This window comes from Anser brachyrhynchus (genome assembly GCF_964034855.1).
Source record: "Anser brachyrhynchus genome assembly, chromosome: 21".
In the NCBI taxonomy this organism is placed as follows: Eukaryota; Metazoa; Chordata; class Aves; order Anseriformes; family Anatidae; genus Anser; species Anser brachyrhynchus.
This window is the reverse complement of record NC_137714.1, coordinates 9,393,897-9,412,660: the sequence shown is the minus strand read 5'-3', so window position 1 is coordinate 9,412,660 and position 18,764 is coordinate 9,393,897. Positions and strand designations below refer to the sequence as shown.

General features: G+C 39.2%; 1 protein-coding gene across 14 annotated transcripts in view; it reads right to left on the bottom strand.

Annotated features, from left to right (window-relative positions):
- PER3 (period circadian regulator 3) overlaps positions 1 to 18,721 on the bottom strand; it is a 32,294-nt gene extending 13,573 nt beyond the window's left edge. For 7 of the 14 annotated variants that reach the window (XR_013941346.1, XR_013941347.1, XM_080563948.1 and 4 more), the window contains exons 1-20: positions 18,085 to 18,721; positions 16,763 to 16,917; positions 16,073 to 16,188; positions 14,994 to 15,195; positions 14,307 to 14,355; positions 12,738 to 12,880; positions 12,276 to 12,354; positions 11,448 to 11,554; positions 11,058 to 11,214; positions 9,952 to 10,111; positions 9,407 to 9,532; positions 8,549 to 8,675; positions 7,369 to 7,513; positions 5,886 to 6,013; positions 5,164 to 5,367; positions 4,251 to 4,499; positions 3,016 to 3,752; positions 1,742 to 1,922; positions 991 to 1,171; positions 529 to 679 (exon numbers count right to left, since the gene is read on the bottom strand). Coding sequence is in view for 11 of the 14 variants with exons in the window: in XM_080563948.1 (XP_080420074.1) it covers positions 529 to 679; positions 991 to 1,171; positions 1,742 to 1,922; positions 3,016 to 3,752; positions 4,251 to 4,499; positions 5,164 to 5,367; positions 5,886 to 6,013; positions 7,369 to 7,513; positions 8,549 to 8,675; positions 9,407 to 9,532; positions 9,952 to 10,111; positions 11,058 to 11,214; positions 11,448 to 11,554; positions 12,276 to 12,354; positions 12,738 to 12,880; positions 14,307 to 14,355; positions 14,994 to 15,195; positions 16,073 to 16,188; positions 16,763 to 16,917; positions 18,085 to 18,338 (3,651 nt within the window). In the remaining 3 variants the exon portion in view is untranslated. Of the gene's footprint in view, positions 1 to 528; positions 680 to 990; positions 1,172 to 1,741; positions 1,923 to 2,369; positions 2,557 to 3,015; positions 3,753 to 4,250; positions 4,500 to 5,163; positions 5,368 to 5,885; positions 6,014 to 7,368; positions 7,514 to 8,548; positions 8,676 to 9,406; positions 9,533 to 9,951; positions 10,112 to 11,057; positions 11,215 to 11,447; positions 11,555 to 12,275; positions 12,355 to 12,737; positions 12,881 to 14,306; positions 14,356 to 14,993; positions 15,196 to 16,072; positions 16,189 to 16,762; positions 16,918 to 18,084 lie in introns of those variants that run through there. The other 7 variants (XM_080563951.1, XM_080563945.1, XM_080563947.1 and 4 more) reach the window with 6 other exon arrangements.
- Positions 18,722 to 18,764: the final 43 nt, after the last annotated feature.

Sequence of the window (18,764 nt, the reverse complement as noted above, 5' to 3'; positions counted from 1 at the left end):
AAACCTGATTAAAGAATGAATCCACCTACAAAAAGACAGCTATTTTCACTTTTTTTTACTATATGCCTGACCTCCTCTGTGACTATTTTTCATTTTACTGAACACACCTGCTCTCATCTTCACTAACTTCCCAGTGTTGTGTGCCATTCAATCATATCAACATTCCACTTTGCAAGAGAAGAGAAAAATACCTAACGACAGAAAAAAAAAAAAAAACATCGCTAGATAGGGACTTCTATTTGAGAGTTTGACACCATTTCCATTCATCTAACAGTGTGACTGAAGCAACTTTGCTGCTGGTGGTTCCTACATAAAACTGGCATACCTTGCAAATACATACAACCGAAATAGCTGCATTTTGTCACTTCGCATTTGGCTAGTATTCTGAAGCTCGTTTCTTTCTTAGATTCAGAAGTAGTAACTAATCAGTGACCCCCCCCAGACGTTAATACCATTCTAGTTAGAGACAGAACTACCTTTGGTAGCTAAGGCATGAATAAGCTGCTGATTACTTTCACAACTCCTTACTTGAGTGTTGATTTGTAGTGGGACAGACTGGGTGTGGATCCACGCATGCACCTCTGCGAGCTCCTCCTTTTGCTCATCTGTAAACCAAGGTTGCTGCTTTTGCATGACTATCAGCTTTGCCAGATCCTCCTTTAAAACTTCCTCTTTAATTCTGCAAGTAACACACACCTGCTAACAGAGCTGCACTAAACAAAGCAACGCAAGTATTGACGATAATGACAATAATCTTATCTCCTTAACACTTCAGCAAAAAGTTTACATGTTACCATATTTTAAGTGATGGGAAAAAAAAATAGGCAAAAAGTAGATAAAAAGAAATATTCAGGACTTAAATAGTAAATTAATACATCTTCTTTGAGTTTTATTGGTACGCACACTGCTTCCATGGTCTCATTTTTAACTCTACAGTTCTTTCATGCACAATTCCAAATTGCATGTCACAAATCGTTGACGTTTTCTAACCTGTTGGGCATTTGGTATGTCATTAGAACTTGCTCCGGTGTGTGATCCATCATCACCCAGGCTGACTCACATTTGGATTTATGAGGTGTCTCTTTTTCTTTTGCTTCCTGATTCTTCTCTTCTTTGAAAGTTTCAGAAGAATCATTACTGGCAAAATACTTGCTGCTTTTCCCACTACCTGCTGAGAATTACCATGAAAAAAATGAACTCAGATGTGTCACAGATCCTAATAATTCAGCACAAGTAGTAAAATTTGCTAGTGTTTTCTTTTGAGCACTTTCTATAATGCTAACACAGGTCCTCTCAGATGACTGCTCTTGCAAGCGATTACTATTTACTGAGAATTCAAAGATAAAGTCTATTCTATTAAATTGTTCAGTATCTCCAAAGATTTACTCACTCTTCTCAAAATTAATTGGCTCAACTTCCCTGCTTCTGTTTCAAGAGGCCCTGCTCTATGCAGATTTACCTCTACTCAAATAAGATGCAAGTCAGTATCTAATGCAGAAAGTGTTAACAAGCAAAATTACAAAGTGTGACTTACACATTAAAGGAATAGCTTCTAGATTCCCATTTCTGACTATGGTGAAATGCATTTGGCTTTAAATACTTAAAGCTGGTGAAAAATACAGACTACAGATCCTCTTACTGGGATTTCCCATTCTCCCCAGCATCTTGTTACGAATTACCAACATGTCAGCAAGCCACCTAGAATCAGAGTAGCAAACGTCTAGATCCTGAACTTCCCTACCTGTGCCATAACCAGAAGTTTCATTGGAGTGAAAATCTAAAGAACTAAATAAAGCTGATCCACTGCCTGATGCTGCTGAACGTGTGCCCAACTGGGAGTCCTCATGTAGCTGGTGGTCAGTAAATTCACTAGAAGCACAATAGCTACTAGCACTGTTACCACTACCTTCTGGATCATTGTCCTGGAAACAAAAAAACAGAACACATCCATGGAAGTCATCCTTTATCTTGAGAAAGGAAGTTCATGCATTTATTGAATTTGTAACATGTTTACTAAGTTCTCATGTCAGCTCAATAGCTTTGGAGTTTCTAGCTCTGAAAATGACTGGATATCTGGACCTCAGGATAACACTGTGGGTGAATACAAGGGTCTGGACTCTCTATTTTACTGGTTTCTGCTGTAAATCCTTCCCTGCTGGGTTTCTGTTAAGACACTGTACTTTCATATTAAGTCAAGATCTTCTGCTGACAATAGTGTCAGTCCCTTTCACGTTCAGTTAGATGGCATGAAGCTGCCACACACATCAAGCAACAGTGCACTACGAGGAAAATGAAAGGGTCTTCCCTTTATTCACTACATTAAGCTCGCTGCTTCAGCAGCTACAGGTACACCAACTCCAGGACCCTACCCTGCAGTTTCAGCTGATCCAGCCTTTTCAGCCCAATCTGGGTTCAGGAGCCAACATTTTTTTCCTTGCCTGCAGAGCTCAGATTCCTGCCTCTGAGTTTACAGCGGAAGTTGGAGAGGCCTTTTCTATGCCCATGTATGGAAACCGACCCACACGGATCCCTGTTCTTCGTTCATTAGCTGCATCCCTGGGAGACAGAGGGAGTAATTAGAAAAGTATCTTCCCTTTGTTTTGGTTCTCCACAGAGACTGTGAGACTGGGTGAAGAAAGACATGAATTGTGTAGTCCTAACCAAGTTCCACATGCATAAATGCCCACCCCAACTTCCTGCCAACAATTTAATGGAAAAAGAAAAATGCTGCCTAAGTACTGAGCAAGAGCAGTTTGTGGGAGCCTAGACCAGATCTCACATTTGTGTCATTTTCTAAGTGCCAGGACTACAGTGTTACAAATGCCCAGGGGCTCAAATATAAAAAGCTTTCTCCACCTTCTATGCTATTTATGCTCTGCAGTCTACAGAGCACAGCGATGGCCAAAAAAAGGTAACAATCTGTTGACCCTGAAACATAGATCATTGCTGGTTTTGGTGACTGAACACCATGAAAATCTGAGTTTCTCTTCACCACTAAAGATCCATGTTACTTACACATTTAGCTTCTGCTTGTGCTTTAACATCAGTAATGATGGAAGGCTCCACAGGTTTTGGCAGCTCTTCTTGAAGCAAATTCAGCTGAAGTGGGGAGCTGCCTCGTGAGCTACTCAGCTGTAGGGCCCAGTCATGCTGGCCCTCTTGCTGTTCCTCAGTTGATGTGGCAGAAGAGGCTGGAAAGGGCTGATTCGCAGAGTTTGGGGCTATTGGTGATGGAGCAGAAGGAGGGGGAGCTAGAGGTAGCGTTGTGCTTGGATACGAAGAAGGGGGATAAATGTACTGAGGGCTAGGAAGAAAGGCATACTGAGGCAGCTGAGCATACATGGGGTAACTATGAAAAAATACAGCCATAAATGTGCCTAAGTTTGGGGGATAAAGTGCTGGGAACGACGGTGCTTCACAGCATAGCTGTGACAATGACGTAGGCTCAGGTTTTAATGAGCAAAGGGCAAGCTCCTCTCCTACAGGAGAGGCTGGAAAATTAGATAGTGAATCTGAATAGACAGGAAATCCCACAGGAGGAAATACATTCATACTGGAGGAGCTCAGACAGGATACTTCTGAGGGAAAAAAGGACTGTTTCCGAATTGTTCTCTTCTCACGTGGAAGACTATTTCTATTTTTACTACAAGAGTGGCTATCTAAGGACTGTCTCTGAGGTTTCTGGCACTTGAATTTTCCATGTTTGCCTTTTTTGCAGCTAGCTGTACTCCTCTCCTTTGAAGGGGAATCTCCTAAGGAGGAAGAAAAATAGACACTGAAATGATAGACCTAAGAAAAAAAAAGTACGGAGAAACATCCAGATAACTAAAGTGTGGCTTATTCAAAGAGATGACTTTCTTCTGGATAATTCTTCCATGTACTAAAGTGGTGGACTTGTTGATATATCGACAATATTTTCCTTCGTATAATCAATTTTCTTATTATTTTATATTAATCCAATCAGATCCTCTACATTTCTTCAGCAGAAGGCAATAAACCACTTGGGATTTGCAGTATTTATTGCAGTAATTAGGTGCTTTGTGAAAAGTTTAAGAAAACAACATCCAAGATGGAGCAGAACTTCTGTATGGGCAATGCCATTGTCAGGTCTTGGCAGTTTGAACAAAGTATTCTGTTTGCAACCATAGTAAGGTTCTCACTAAATCACACAAAGGAGAACAAGAGCCCATTGCTAAGCTGGTCTTTAAAGTAAGTCTAGTAAATCTTTATTTCTTAAAGGTGCCGCCTACCTTGGCCACAGGAATGTCCACTGTTACTTCTGCTACCCTGTTGAAGGTAAGTCCTAAATGGAGAGAGCAAGATCCTCTGGCGGAACTTGTCCACGTAGTTCTGCTCCTCCTTTTGAGTGTGGGCCGACAAAGTCTCTTTTGTTAGCCCAACAGGCTTTAACTCCTCAGGCACCATGAGACTCAGAGCATTCACAGGACGCAGTTCCATTCGTTCATTTCCATCAGTAGTATCCTCCATTGTAGTCACTTCTTTAAAGAAGGAAGAAAATAAATCGTTCATTCTTTGCTCTGACCTTCTGGTCTCCCACAATACTTAGAGCATTACACAGAAAATAAACATGTCTGAGCTACCAAGCAAATAGAGACTGCAGAGGTGCGGGATGGAACATGGGACCCTTTACACTCAAATATAGTTATACTAACATGAACTGAGCAAATTACTTTAAATTACTTTGAAGTTACAGAGGCGTTTCTTTCTTCATACTTTCTTAGTATTTAACTGCAATTGTTCTCATTTTTATGTTTCTTTCTGCATTAAGATTAAGTAATATTGGCCCATTAGTCATTTTTGTTTTCATTCACAGTTGCTGAACAAAAGCATATTGCTGTGCTTGAGATGTATGCAATGAAGCTAAAGGGGAAAGGAAACAGTGCAAACTTTTTGACAGTTTATATTATACCAAATTGTATTGTATTAAAAGGTTTTATAAAAACACCGTAAACATTTCCAGGCTCAAGTTTTCTTCACAGTGTCCCCAAAAATACCTTAATTGTATTTCAGAGATCATACATTCATAAGAACATACTTGACTTGGACAAAGCTTTCCCACTGCGTACTTTAGTCTGAAGACATTGTTAAATTTAAAAAAATAATTACAGAGTCAAGTCAACGCTTTCCAAGTGTGAATAGTACCTGATTGAGGGTGCGGGACATGCACTATAGTGCTGCTGTAACTGCACTGGCTGGTGGCAGATACCACACTTGGAGACTTGTTGGACAGGGTCAGGTCTGCCAGAGGAGTTCCCACAACGCCTGCAGTTGTCTGCTTTTTCAGCATCTCTTCCCAATCAGCAGATACTGGAGTTTGGGAATTAACTGATGAAAGGACAGCAGTATCTACTGGTAAATGACAACGTTTCTACAAGGAATTTCTGTCCAAGCACTGCAATTGCTCTGAAATCATCAAATCTGATTGGTTCAGAAGGAACCACTCACTATGCACACTGTTAAACAAGACAGTCTTATATATAAATAAATATAACATTCATACACAAGTGCGAATTTAACACGCACTTTGTTAAACACACATTTAATACATAACTGTGCCATAAATGTTAAACATTTAATATATAAATATGGAATAAAAATAAAGAGCAACAGAAGGTTTATTTAGCAACAGTGAACAGTACTTCTTATGATGCATTCCAAGTTCAAAGACTTACTACTGTAGCTTATGCTTAATTGTATGATTTGGACAAATGAAGCAGATTATTTACTACCTGTAACCAAAATATTTGTGTCATTTGTGTGACAACAATTTAAAAAACAGAAAGAAACCTTGAAACATACAAGAGCAGCACATCAAAAACAGATCATTGCGTTTCCATGATGATTGTCAGTATCCCTTGCATTACCTTCCAATGCCTTGAATTCCTGCTGACTTTGCGGGGCTTTCTTCTCGTCATCTGAAGATGATGATGATGTATTTGTAGAAGATTTACATTTCCTTTTCAATACTGGAATACTGCAGCTCTCTAGGTATCTGAAATACAAGTGTATCACAGGAAACTCTCCCCACTCCGTTTTTTTTTTTTAATCCAGTTTGGAGAGAGAAACAATTGAACAATCCAAACTACAGGTGCAGGTACTGTTAACTAGCATTTAAAATTCACTGCAGAAAGCTCTGGACATACACTTGCCTTCCAAAGAGTATTTTAAATAAAAATTAATTTTCTGTTTGTTTTAAGAGACATTCACTGGACTAAAAAGACCAATGTTTCATCAATAGTTGTCAACTTAATGTTTTGTACAGATATTCTCAAAGCATACATTGAGAAGACAAAGTATTATGCCCAAAGTTCTTTTAAACTCATATTGCACCAATGACAAAACAAGCAGTAGACAAAAGTCAGTGGTTACAAACAGCATCTTGAGCCCTAAACTCTTCATTAATGCATAGCTCAGATTGTCTGCACATTGGGATGGCTGTGGAATCTCCACCCTTGAAGACACTCAAAAGCCATCTGAATATGGTCCCAGGCAACCGGGTCCAGGTGACCCTCCCAACTTCCATCTGTTGTTCTGTGACTGAGTATGTAACCAAGCTGGAATATAAAATAATTGTTACTTCGGAGACTTACCTTATCTGTTAGTTGGAAACATTTCAAAGTTTTCCTCAAACATACTTTTTTTTTTTTTTTTGAAAATTCCTGCTTAAGCACAATTATTGATATATTCACATTTTGTTTTCAAAGGCATCCGCACATCAACCTCTAAAGGTCAAGGATGTACATCTCTCAGATTTAACAGAAGCAATGCTATTTACATCTTCCAAGGTGTTACAGCCATTAAAATGACACTTGCTCATAAGCAAAACTGCGGTGCTACTTTGCTTTTGTGGAAAAGTGTTAAAGCTAAGCACAAAACTGAGGTAACCACGAGTGTACGTACTTTACTGCAGTGACCAAAAACTCGTGTTCTTGATAAAGCAAGTGAAAAAACTTGCATACTGACTCAATTTTTTCACTCGTGTTTTCCTTTATACGACTGCAGTAAATAAATAATTTCAGTCAAGCATTGTACTATCAAGAATGTTTCAATCATTAAAATCATTAAAAAGCCTAACAGTTGGTAATATAGTTCCTATATATGTATATATAATAGTTGATTGAAGAAGAAAATTAAAATTTTAATTACCAGAAGAGTTTTTCAGACACGTTCCAGTTTTCTTGAGAAATGTGATAAGGATACCATTAACATATTTAATGCAGAAGCATTCCAAATTAGAATTTTAAGTCAAAACCCTGACAGTCTAGACCAATGCAAACTGCTTCCATTGTTAACTTCCACAAATTAATCTTAAACCTGTATCACTGTAATTGCTTCATAGTTTACTACCTGATGATACTATCAACACAATTGATCTGCTGATAGGAAGGAACAAGTGGAGTCTTCTTTGAATCATCATGAAGTACATTGCCTGGTTCTTCTGTGCTATCACTTCTCACTGTCTGAAGAAAACAGGAAGCATTGTGCCTCTTCCCTAGAAAAGAAGAAATTCTCAAAGACTACTCTCAAAGGCATCTAAACACTACCCCCAATGACACACATACAGGAATATACAGTCTATCACAGCACAGCTCTCATTACTAAGTTACTCTGCATTTTCACCTCAATTCTTACATTTTGAAGCAGCGGAGGATGAAGAAAGGAAAAAGAAGAGAAGCCCCCCAAAACCTTAAACATCCACTAAGAATAATCTAGTGAACACAAAGAAAAAAAAATAAAAATGGGCATTTAAGAAACTGATTAGAACTGAATAAAACTAAAAAATACAACAGCTAAAAGATGCATGCATCACATCTTAATTAGATTTATAAGTCAGTATTTCAAAGGCTGTCAATTGTAAACAAAACTCCAATTAATATTCTTCTCTGAATTTACACATCACAGAATCTGATCTGTTATTTAACAGTAATTTCTAGTTTTTTATAGCTTAGATACACTGGTCAGAATAGTATATAAATGTAACTCATAAAAAATATCACAATCCAAAATGTTTTAGTACAGATTCCTATCATCTTTGGTGAAGCACACAGTTTTCTCCACGTATTTGTGCTAGGTATTAACTGGAAATAATCTGCAATAGTGCAATATTACGCACACAATGAGCAAACCATTATTTCAAAGGGAAGTGAAGCAGCGTTTTCCAGCCTTTGGTCTATGGACTGTTTGAGAGTCCACAATCAGTAACTAAGGGAAGCTTCCACATTAGACTTATATTTGCAACAAACAAGTGTACATTTTCACTAGAAAGTGTTAAAAAAAAAAAAAAAGTCTATTAACTTGGAGAGACAAGTACATTCTTCCATATCCCAGGGAGCAGTTATTCTATCTGCTGAGTTAACAAAAACAAACAAAACATACAACCACACACACACAGAAACGACCACTTCCCAGATCTAAGCCATGTTAAGATGCTAACCTAAGTGCTTCAGCGTAACACCAGACAGCCAAAATCATGGCTCCAGGACTACAGGAGTTTGTTAACTTAGAGATCATAATTACATTAACTCACCTCCTAGCATTTCTGAACTCATAGCCTGTTCATTTCCATTCTGCGGCTTGCTCCTTGATGCAATATACAGCTGCTGCCCCAGATTCTTTATTCGGTTGACATCTGCACATACTTGTTGCAAAGTTATCTTGAGATATGTAAAAATGTGAAGTCAGAATAAAATGAATAAAAAGAGGCCATAGGAGACCACTACGATGGACTTGGGTTCCCGTATTCTCCTAACTGAAAGGGAGTAGACTGTCAGCCTAGGTCTGATATCTATTGGAATTTGTAATTAAATTAACCATGATAATTACATTTAACTGTGATAAAGATTAAACAGCCTCATCATTTGAATGTTTTTATACTGATGCAAGCCTTGAGAGAGCACTAAGTTGATGATTTACCCAAAAGCCTCAAAAGGAAATTAACTAATTTAAATGCTTGTTTTAGGACAGGATTGTTTCCACTCTCTTCTACAGAAGTTTACAATACATCTCTAACGTCCTTTTTAGGGAAAGAAAAAAAAAAAAGAAAGGAAAAAAACCTCAACCAGAGCCCCTATTCACCCTGTGCATCAACACTCTTTCTAGTCGCATGGTTCTTCCACCTCCCTTCTCAGAGTCCACTGGTTCTTTGAGAAGGCTGATCTTTAAGCAAGCCTTCAATTTACTATAGTCAACTACTGTAGCAGCTATCTGCTCTTTTTAATCAGCAAAATTAAGAACAAAAACCAGCATTCTATAACTGACCAATTCAAGTACATGTAGCTTGAACATAGCTGTACGTTTCCACTTCAGTAAAATTCATGATGTGTAGCGCATATGTATACAATAAGCATTTTCTACCATGCAGGCATTGACACATTTAAATACTTACTGGTTCTTGTGTTTCCTCTGCACAGTTCCCATTGGAGTCACTTGAAGATGCTATGCTGATATAGTGTTCATAAGAGCCACTGCTACCAAGGCTATCATAACCACTGGAAATGCTGCTATGAACTGGCTGTATTAGCGGAGAGGGGAAAAAAAGAATCACTCTCTTAGAGATTAAAGAGAAGGGAACAACATAATTTGCAACGCATAACTCAAAGTAAACAACAACAAGAATAAATGAGAAGTCAGTGTTGTTTTGGGTTCCACACCACTGGCTTCAGAAAAAATTCTCTACCATCCTCAAAGCTGTTTCAGGATGCAGATTTATCTTTCAACATGAAGACCTGGCAAACAGGTCAAAATGTTTTTCTAATCAGGTGGGCCACCCAGAGCTAGATTTTTAAACCTGGCACACAAGCCTGTCTCCAATTACAACTTTCCTTTCAGATGCTTTAGAAGATCACCCCCAATGAAATTTGCTAAACCTCAATTTGTTTTGCCTTTCATTCAAAAGGCCAACCAGTGTTTTGAAATTTTCATCTTCTTTACCTGCAGAAGCAGCTTGTAAATTTGTCCTTGCAATTCTCTTATCTCTTTCTCAACACTGCTTGTTTCTTTATTTCTTGCAGCAAAGACATCTTCATTCAGAGGGCTTCTAAAGAGCCAACAAAATTTCACTATTAATTCTAATTTGACGAAGGAAACGTAGCTGTAAGCACAGTTAGAAAAGATTTGTGTTTTAAAAAGTATCTGTATTTCATTTTGACTTTTTCCCTGAACCAACATAAAAGGATGTCATCTGTTCCACCAACAGCTAAGCCAGGGTAGTGAGGCTGTGATATGAAAACAGTGCTTCACATAAAGCCCCAGGATTTGGAGAAGACAGAACACCAGCACAGTAACATGAGTTAAGGTTGACAAGCATCTACCCCTCTGCCTCCATCACTCATAAAACAAATTCACATTCTAGAAAGCCTTGAAAAAAAGATCACTTTGAAAAGTCAAAAGGCCATCCCCAAAAAAGCCATCTCCTACGAAAGAAACCAGGTAAGAGGACGCATCAGGCAGACATATTTCCAAATCTCTCGGAAACTAATGAGAAACATGAAAAAAGATTAACTTTCACATTCAGTACTAATCCCATTTTTTTAGAAAGAGATAAATACTTAGATTCTGTACCAGGTGAACCATCCCAAAGATAAGCATACAGCCAAAATCTGCCTTGTTTTCCAATTAATGTTTTTTTTTTTTGAGCAAAACAAGAATGAAAGTCCATTAATTGTTTGTTAAAGTGATCCACTTTTACGTTCCTTTTTAGGTTTTATTTTGCTTATCTGAAACTGAAAATTTTGATTTAGGCATTTCCATTGTCACACTATTTGGACATCAAATGTGCATACACAGAATTAAAAAAAAGTAAGCTTTGCTTTTTATTTCAAAGTAATTTACTTCTTTTCATAATAAATGATAATGATAAATATAATAAATAAATAAATAAATGATAAATGATAATGTTATTAATAACAACAGTACTATTCAGAAGGAATGCAAGACAGGGCTTCTGTTCTGAAGGGCTGTAAGACATGCTAGACAGTTATCACAGACTACACAAGCAACATCAGCTCTAGTTCAGTTCAATTCTACAACTGACTTACGTTCGGACTTTGTGTCGGCCAATGATGAACACCACTTTTCTGCTCCATGGATTCACAAAACTGGACCAGCTGGTATCCAGTATGACATAATCCCCATTTTGAGTACAAAATCTAATGGGTAAGTGTTCAAAAGGGGACTGGCCAGCAAACTTCAAGACTGAGCAAAAACAACCAAGAAACAAGGTTTAGTTTACATTATGACACCGCAATGAAAGCACAAATGTGCAGGACTGGAGAAGTCTGGAAGTCTAGTTTTGAATTTGCTTTGACATCAAATTGGTTGCTTTAATTTCTTTATTTTTGAACAGACTAGAAACCAGTCACACAATAAGCAATATGTGAATAATGTCAAAAAGAAATATAAATACCTTTTATGCCAACTGTACTTACTTTTACGGTGAACAGCAATCATCAAAGGACGATCTTCTGGGTGCAAATACATCAGCATGGATGTTCCAATTAAATCTTGAGGTAAGTAACCCAACAAAGGCACTGCTCTGAAACCCAAAAACGTTATCATTGATTACAATTTAGTCTTGAGTATTTACATCCTAAAACCTTTGCTTGTCAGTGAAGTCCCCGTGCATGAGCCACAACAGCCTGAACTAAAGCTACAGAACATTTTCCAAACCATCTGATAATCTTTCCAGTGCACTGTAAACACCAATGACAAACATTTTTGTGCCTGAAGATTTAAGTCACAAGCAGTTTTGTGCTTCCGTATATGGAGGACAAAAAAGGGGATGGATGATCATGAAGAAAGAGGTCACAGGCAAAATGTCAGCAATAAATCTGACAGGGATGCTCTGAAGTGGGTTGTAAGAACACTCAGTTGTTTGCAGGAGACAACTTTTCTCTGGCCAAATCCATTTAAGCCAGCTCAGTTAAACTGCATCTCTGCATTGTAATTCTTCAGAGCCTTGTATGATGTGGGTTTTCCACTACTTGTATTAGCACAGGTCCCTGAAAACTGACTGCAGTCCTGTTTTATTTTACATTTTTAGTTAAAGGAGATTATGTTCTTGGAGTTCTAGATGTTTTTCAATGAGAAGACTAACACAAATAATTACTGAAAATTAACACAAAACTTATTTGTTAATGATAACTACTGCCAACTTCACAGTTCAAATAATTTACCTGGGTTTCCAGCTGCACTCCGAGAGGACTTTTTGCTACCTCTCCATACGTACCTCACCATTCTTAAGATTCAAATCTCACCTATCATCTATCTCAAGAAAAACACATCCTGGAGTGTGAGTGGTGGTGAAGATTCTTTTCTCCATAGGAATTCGAGGAGCTAATTGAAAAAGAAGTATTTACTGAAACAGAAAATATGCATTAAGACAGAAAATCTAACTTTTGCTCATGACAGAGCGTTATAGGCTCCTGAACTTTTTAACTGTTCACGGCTTTCTGATCAGTAACTCAAAGAGACATAACAAACTTTTAGGTGATATAGACTTCTCCAAAATATAAATGTAGTGAGATGAGGTCAAATGTTTCAGGGCCTATCAAAGGCTCATATGTTTTGGATACACATGCATGCATACATGCACGCACTCATATGCTCGAAGTTACAACGGCCAGACTACCCAAGAACAAATTCTAATCAAATGAAGCTGACTTTCATATACTGTATTTTCTTATTGGCTTGTGTTCCACAGGACTCTCCTGACTTGCCTTCATATCCAGAGTGAATTTTCTCAGCCAAAGCTAAGCAGCAGGATTCTGCATCTATGTGGACAGAAGTACACACGTGGACCAAGTACGGGGTGATTCGGAATGGGTAACAATGCGTTTCTTGTTCTTGATCTTTACCACCCCTGAGAAAAAGTAAAAGGGATTAACACATTGATATCAAGGCTCAGATGCTTTACGCCAATGCTGAAAGCCCTGCACAAGGATATTGTGCAGAGCACACAGAACCGTATCATCAGAAAGAATCTCCTGAGGTCCTAGGCACAGTCCCATGCAATCACAGGCCAGCAATTCAGCAGTACAGTTGCTCCCCTCAAATCCAGTATGTGCATTGCCTCCAGTACGCGCATTGAAAGGCTGTTCCTGAATACCATTACCCTAATAGTTAAAGGCCACCTTCTAATTCTCAGCCCACATGAGAACCAATCATTTGTTCTTGTGCTCTCCTTCCAGTTAAATAGAGAAAATAAACAAACAAAAAAAACCCTGTTGTTTTATTCTGTACCATTTTAAGGCAAAAACTTGTTTCTCAGGTTTTGTTTCATTGACCTAATTAAGCAAGACTCCTCCAGCCTCAGCTCAGAAATAGTTGTTGTTCTGACAACTGAAATGTTGACAACTGAAAACTTCTGTTTGACTGAAATGAAACAAATAGAATTTGGATGTAACAGAAAGAGTTTAACCCACAAAAAAAACATTTTCATACTTAGTCCTTGTGTGTGCTTGTGAAAAAATATTTTTACTCAGGAAGCCCACATAGTTGAAAGGTTCTGTTACATAAAGGAAGGAGATGTTATATGAAAACATAAAAAAAAAAAAAAAAAGTATTGCGAAATGTTTACGCATCCTACAAACAGTTCCCCAAAGTAAAATTGAAATCTGCCCTGCTGAGTTCAGGAGACTTGAAGGATGATTTTAGAGCTTGGGTCTTTGAAACATGAATGTATCAGTGATCTACTGGAAGGCAGAATAAGTATTATATCTTCTCAGAACCAAACAGTTCCTACTGAAATCTGGAGGCCACCTGAGTCTGGAACAAAGTTGCACTCAAGATTACAGGCTAGCCTCTGTATTCTTCTTCTTTTAGCGATAAGATTAGCCAGGCACAAAGCAACAAATTGAATCCACAGTGACAGAAAGTAGTATCTCAGGATTCAGGTCTTGTATCTGGACTCAGGTGACTGAGTTTCTGTTACTACCTCCGTCACAAACTCCTGAACAATCTTAAGCAAAACACCCTTTGCCTCCACTTTCAAACTGTAAAAGGGAGAACAGTGCTTTTTCCACAAGAACATTCTTCTCCTGCACAGCAGTACTGAAAGAAACATGTATGAACAGTTTTCCTTCTATCCCACGCAAGTTTAACCATCACTATGGAAAAGATATTCAAAACATCCTGTTGGATGTTGATATTAAACAAAGTAAGTCATTTTTGTAATGGAGTTCTACAAGCTCACAATGGTCAGTCATAACAAGAAAATTGCTGTCTGCGCCCAGTATCATTCCCTAGGCCCAGCCTTCATAAACATAAAACTCTAACAGTGTACTTGCCTGATCCTGCAGAAAAAGGATTTCACCTGGGCATATTCATACAGAGAGGCTAAGAAGAAGAACATACATTGAAGGTATCAGTTCATATCCTAAAAAAGGTCACACCTATCAGAACTGTTTTGAACTCTGCATTCTCCAGGCTTTAAGAGCAAGACTAAAGTCTCACAACCTGCTCTATAATAGCTATTGATTTAGCTGTTCAACTGTCTGTTACCACTTCAAATATTTTTCTCTCTTGTCCAGCCCACTCACTTGGAGAAACTGCTGACCTGGAGCTAAATTCAGAGGAAATACACATGATCTAAAAAGCTTTTTCCAGTTCATTACCATGGAAAGCAAACGCTAAAATTTGTGAACCATGTACTAAAAACTATATACAACCAAGAGTTATGGGGAGAAGAAAATTCAGTAATAATTCACAGCAAGAAAATAATAACAGCTCCCCAGGGGTGCCACTGCTCTGATGGACAGGCATATGACCGGCTTGCAAAGTTCAGGAATCCCTAGCATGTTAGAGGACCCTACCTAAGGGTCCACTAATGGACCCTCTGATGTCCCACAGTCTTCTGTAGTGACAGCTCTGGACTTTGTCGCCTATATATATTGGTAGCATAAGCATTTAAAGCAAACAACCATTCTATCCAAATTCTGTGAAGACAGAAAGACAGATAAAGCATCAAGTCATACCTGTTTGATTTTCCACATTCCAAAGCGGCAGGTGGGACTGATCAGTATGTGTGTAGAACACACTCACATCCTGAGGGGCGAGCAGCTCTACGAACCGGGAAGAGTCCAACACTTTCTTCTTACAGTTTAGAATAGATGCTGCCTGCTTGGAAATATGCACTATGCGCCCAGAAAGCAGGGAAAACACAGCCACAAAGGTATCCTGGAAAACAAACGATGTTAAAGGCAATCCTCCTCCAACAGACAGAAGGAATATTGAAAGGAATAAAAAAAAAAAAAAAAGCCAAAAAAACCCCAACAAACCAAACCCACAAAACATACAAACCACCACAGACCAAAACTGAAGAGAGAGGTACCAGAAAACGTGTTCTTAAGCTAGTGTTCAATTAAAATAGTGTGTGCGCTACTTAAATCTCCTGTGCTATCATAGCTCACTCGTTATTTGCAGAAGTGAGTAAGACTACAATATCAAAATCGAAGCATATTCCACTGACGCTTGCAATTTTCCAGAATGGTTATCAGTCCACAGACTTCTCCCCAGATTTCATAGTATTCACCATGATTCCACACACAAGAATATTCTACGATCTTTTTAACTTGCAGTATTTCTGATACAGCATCTAATAGCACTGAATCTCAAGAAGCACTCTTTTATTTGAAACAGAGCCAGAAACCATGAAACATACTGCAAAAAAATCAATCAATCAACAATCCAGGAGTACAAATAGAAACTAAAGACCTTCACAGCTATGGACTTGATCAGCTTTGAAAACATTCTGCTATGACCAACGCAGAATATTACTATGCTGTAAATGAATTCTAAGAGTCTCAGAGATCATGGTTGTGTCTAGGAAACAAGAAAAAAGAAAACACAGGTACTTTTTCACTTGCTTCTGTTGGGTATGCTAAGTCAGCTTTGATAAGCAGTAGCACTGACCTACCATTACTAACACAAAGATCTGTTTGAATAAAACTTAAGTGCTTTTTGTTTTTACACATTCTATTTGAAAAACGTATAATGAGACAAAATGGAGAGTGAAATAGCAAGTGATGATCTTGAGTGCTACTGAATTCCTTACACTGTTTTTTGGAGTGTGTTCTGATGCAACTGTCACCAACTCTTCTATGCTGTATGTCATCATATCTGTCTGAAACACTCTTCGATCATTCAAGGCCTGGAAAAACTCTTTGTTTGCTTATTGAAAAAAAAAAAAAACAGGAAAAGCAAAACAAACACAAGGAAGTCAGTAACGGGACAATTTTGAAAGTATTTCTTACAGCCCTCATACTTTTGTCATCTTTTTAGGTGAGGCCCAGGTTGAGATGAGGAAAGTCTGTGTAATGACAAAGGAAAAAGGCATAGTGATTATACTATTGGAGTGACCTATTTATGTTATAGAAAAGAAGCACAGGAAAAATAGAAAAGACAGAATGTGATGGCAAAAGAATAAATTTAGCTACTTAGTTTTGTTTGAAAACAGATTATCTAGTAAGTTTTTGAGGTGGGACAAGAATGTTGTTTTTTCAACACACACATGGCAAGTTATTTGTACACGCCTATTTGCGGCTGCACCCTGAATAAAAGAAAAGCAGTGGACACTTAAATAGAAAAGATAACATCATGATTAAAAAGCAATGGTTCAAAAAGTTAATTCTTTGCAGGATAAGTAAAATACTTTCCTTTTTTTAATGCTATCTGTTGCCAGCCATATCTATTCAAAACAAGCTGCTGTATGGCTTCTGCACTTCCATTTTTTTTCCACGCTTACCTTGGACCTGTTGGACACACTGCAAAGCATAATTGAGAGCACTGATGGTACTGGGCTTGCTGGAACTCCTTTTATCTTCAGGCAAACACTTTTTCATTTCTTGGATCATCATCATCATGAGGTCTTTGTGAGACTGGCTCCAATCCAACTGATCACTGTAAAACCAAAGTTAGACCTTGCTGGGGATTTCTGGTATAGAAGCTTTTTTTCCCTCTCACAAAATTATTCACTAAATTACCACTACATGGGCTTAGCTTCAGATTCACAAAATATAAGGAAAAGACCTAATGTTCATTCACTGTTATTTGCTGTTGTATCTTGCCGACTTCTTTGCTACCTAACCATTTCTCCTCTAACCTTCCTCCTTTCCAATTCCAGCACATTACGGATGGCAACAGCATCGCAACCAAACTGCTAGCTAAGATGTTTATCAATTAAAAATAAGCTGATGTTTACTACAGATTTTTCTAAATCTTGCTGGTATGAAAATCATTAATAGACGCTTACTCTTTGTGTAAGTAAGTCTTTCTAGTTTTGAAGTCTGCATCTGATTAAAAACAATTCACAGGACCATGAGGTCCTCAAAATACACCTGATGCAAAAATTTCACTCTTCACATGATTTACGTGCCTTCGTTACAACAGAGCAGTAGGACCCCGCAGCTGCAAGGTTATTAACAAGCAAAATCTCCCACTTCTTACTTTTACTTATTTCACTGGCTGAAACAGAAGCAGTCAATACCCTCAAAACGTAGACTGATTCTAATCTTACAGGTGAGATACAAACACGGTTATTTTAACTAACTGTTGTCCTTTTGGCATTTTATTAGAAACATATTCTCACTACATAAATCACTAAAAAAGCTTAACTACTATGTATTAATTTTACATGCAAATTCAACGTTGCATGAATTATGGCTCTCAAATTGCTTAAAAAAAAAAACCACAACAGAAGTGCCTCATTGAATTTCTGAGCATTCTCAAAAAGCATTATTTAATTCTGCTTTACTGCTGCTAAATGCAATCTTTAGATTATATTTAGAGGCCACAAAAGGTTTGTGGATATATCTAGATCTGCCAATCTATGTATCTGACAAACAGCTTAGGAGGAATCATGCAACAACAATCTAACCTACACCTGAGTCCATTACAAACATCGTGGTTTGCAATGCACAGAAGCTTCCTTGTAGGACTGAAGTAATTCAACCCTGAGAAGAGCTCTGAACCACAAATACATCAAATCCTCGGTTCTGACGTTAGCTCTCTGCTCAAGTACGTTCATTCAAGCAGCAGGACGGTCAGCTCCACACGCTGCCAAGTTACCTGTTGTTAACTTCGCTCTGCCTCCTGAAACTTCGAGCTGAACTGCCGTTCGACTCGTAGCCGAAGAAATCGCTTCTGCTGGATTTCGGTCCATCGCACCGCTTCCTACCGGAGCTGGCTCCCACGCGTGTACCGCAACGTAACTCCGCATCTTCCCGCCGCCCTCCCTCCTGCTTCCCCAAGCCAGCTGCGTTAAACGAGGGCCGGCCCGCGCCCCGCTCCGAGCGGCTGCCCTGGGGCTCGCTCCCGTCCATCGCGGAGCAGGGAAGCGCTCCGGCGCCGGGACATCGAACGCCACGGCCCGGCTCGTCAGCAAGCTCGCGCCCCTTCGCCTACAGCGCAGGAGGGTCTCGTGAACCTCTCACGGAGGAAAAAAACCAACAGGCAACTCCCGGAGAACACCGGGAAACGAAGCTCCTCTTCCCCCGCCGCAGCCCGGGTCGGGGCTTTCCTCCGTCTCTCCAGCGCGCGCTCCCCCCTCCTCCAGGTACGCCGGCCCCTCCGGCCGGCCGCGAGGGAGCGCGCACCGGGCCACCTCCGCTCCGCAGCCCGCGGCCGCTCCGCCCTCCCGAGCCCGACCCGCTGCGGGCCGCGCGCTTACGTAACGGCCGCCGCACGCGGCCCCGCCGCCCCACACACCGCGGCCACGTGCGCCGCGCCCCCCCCGCCCACACAGAGAC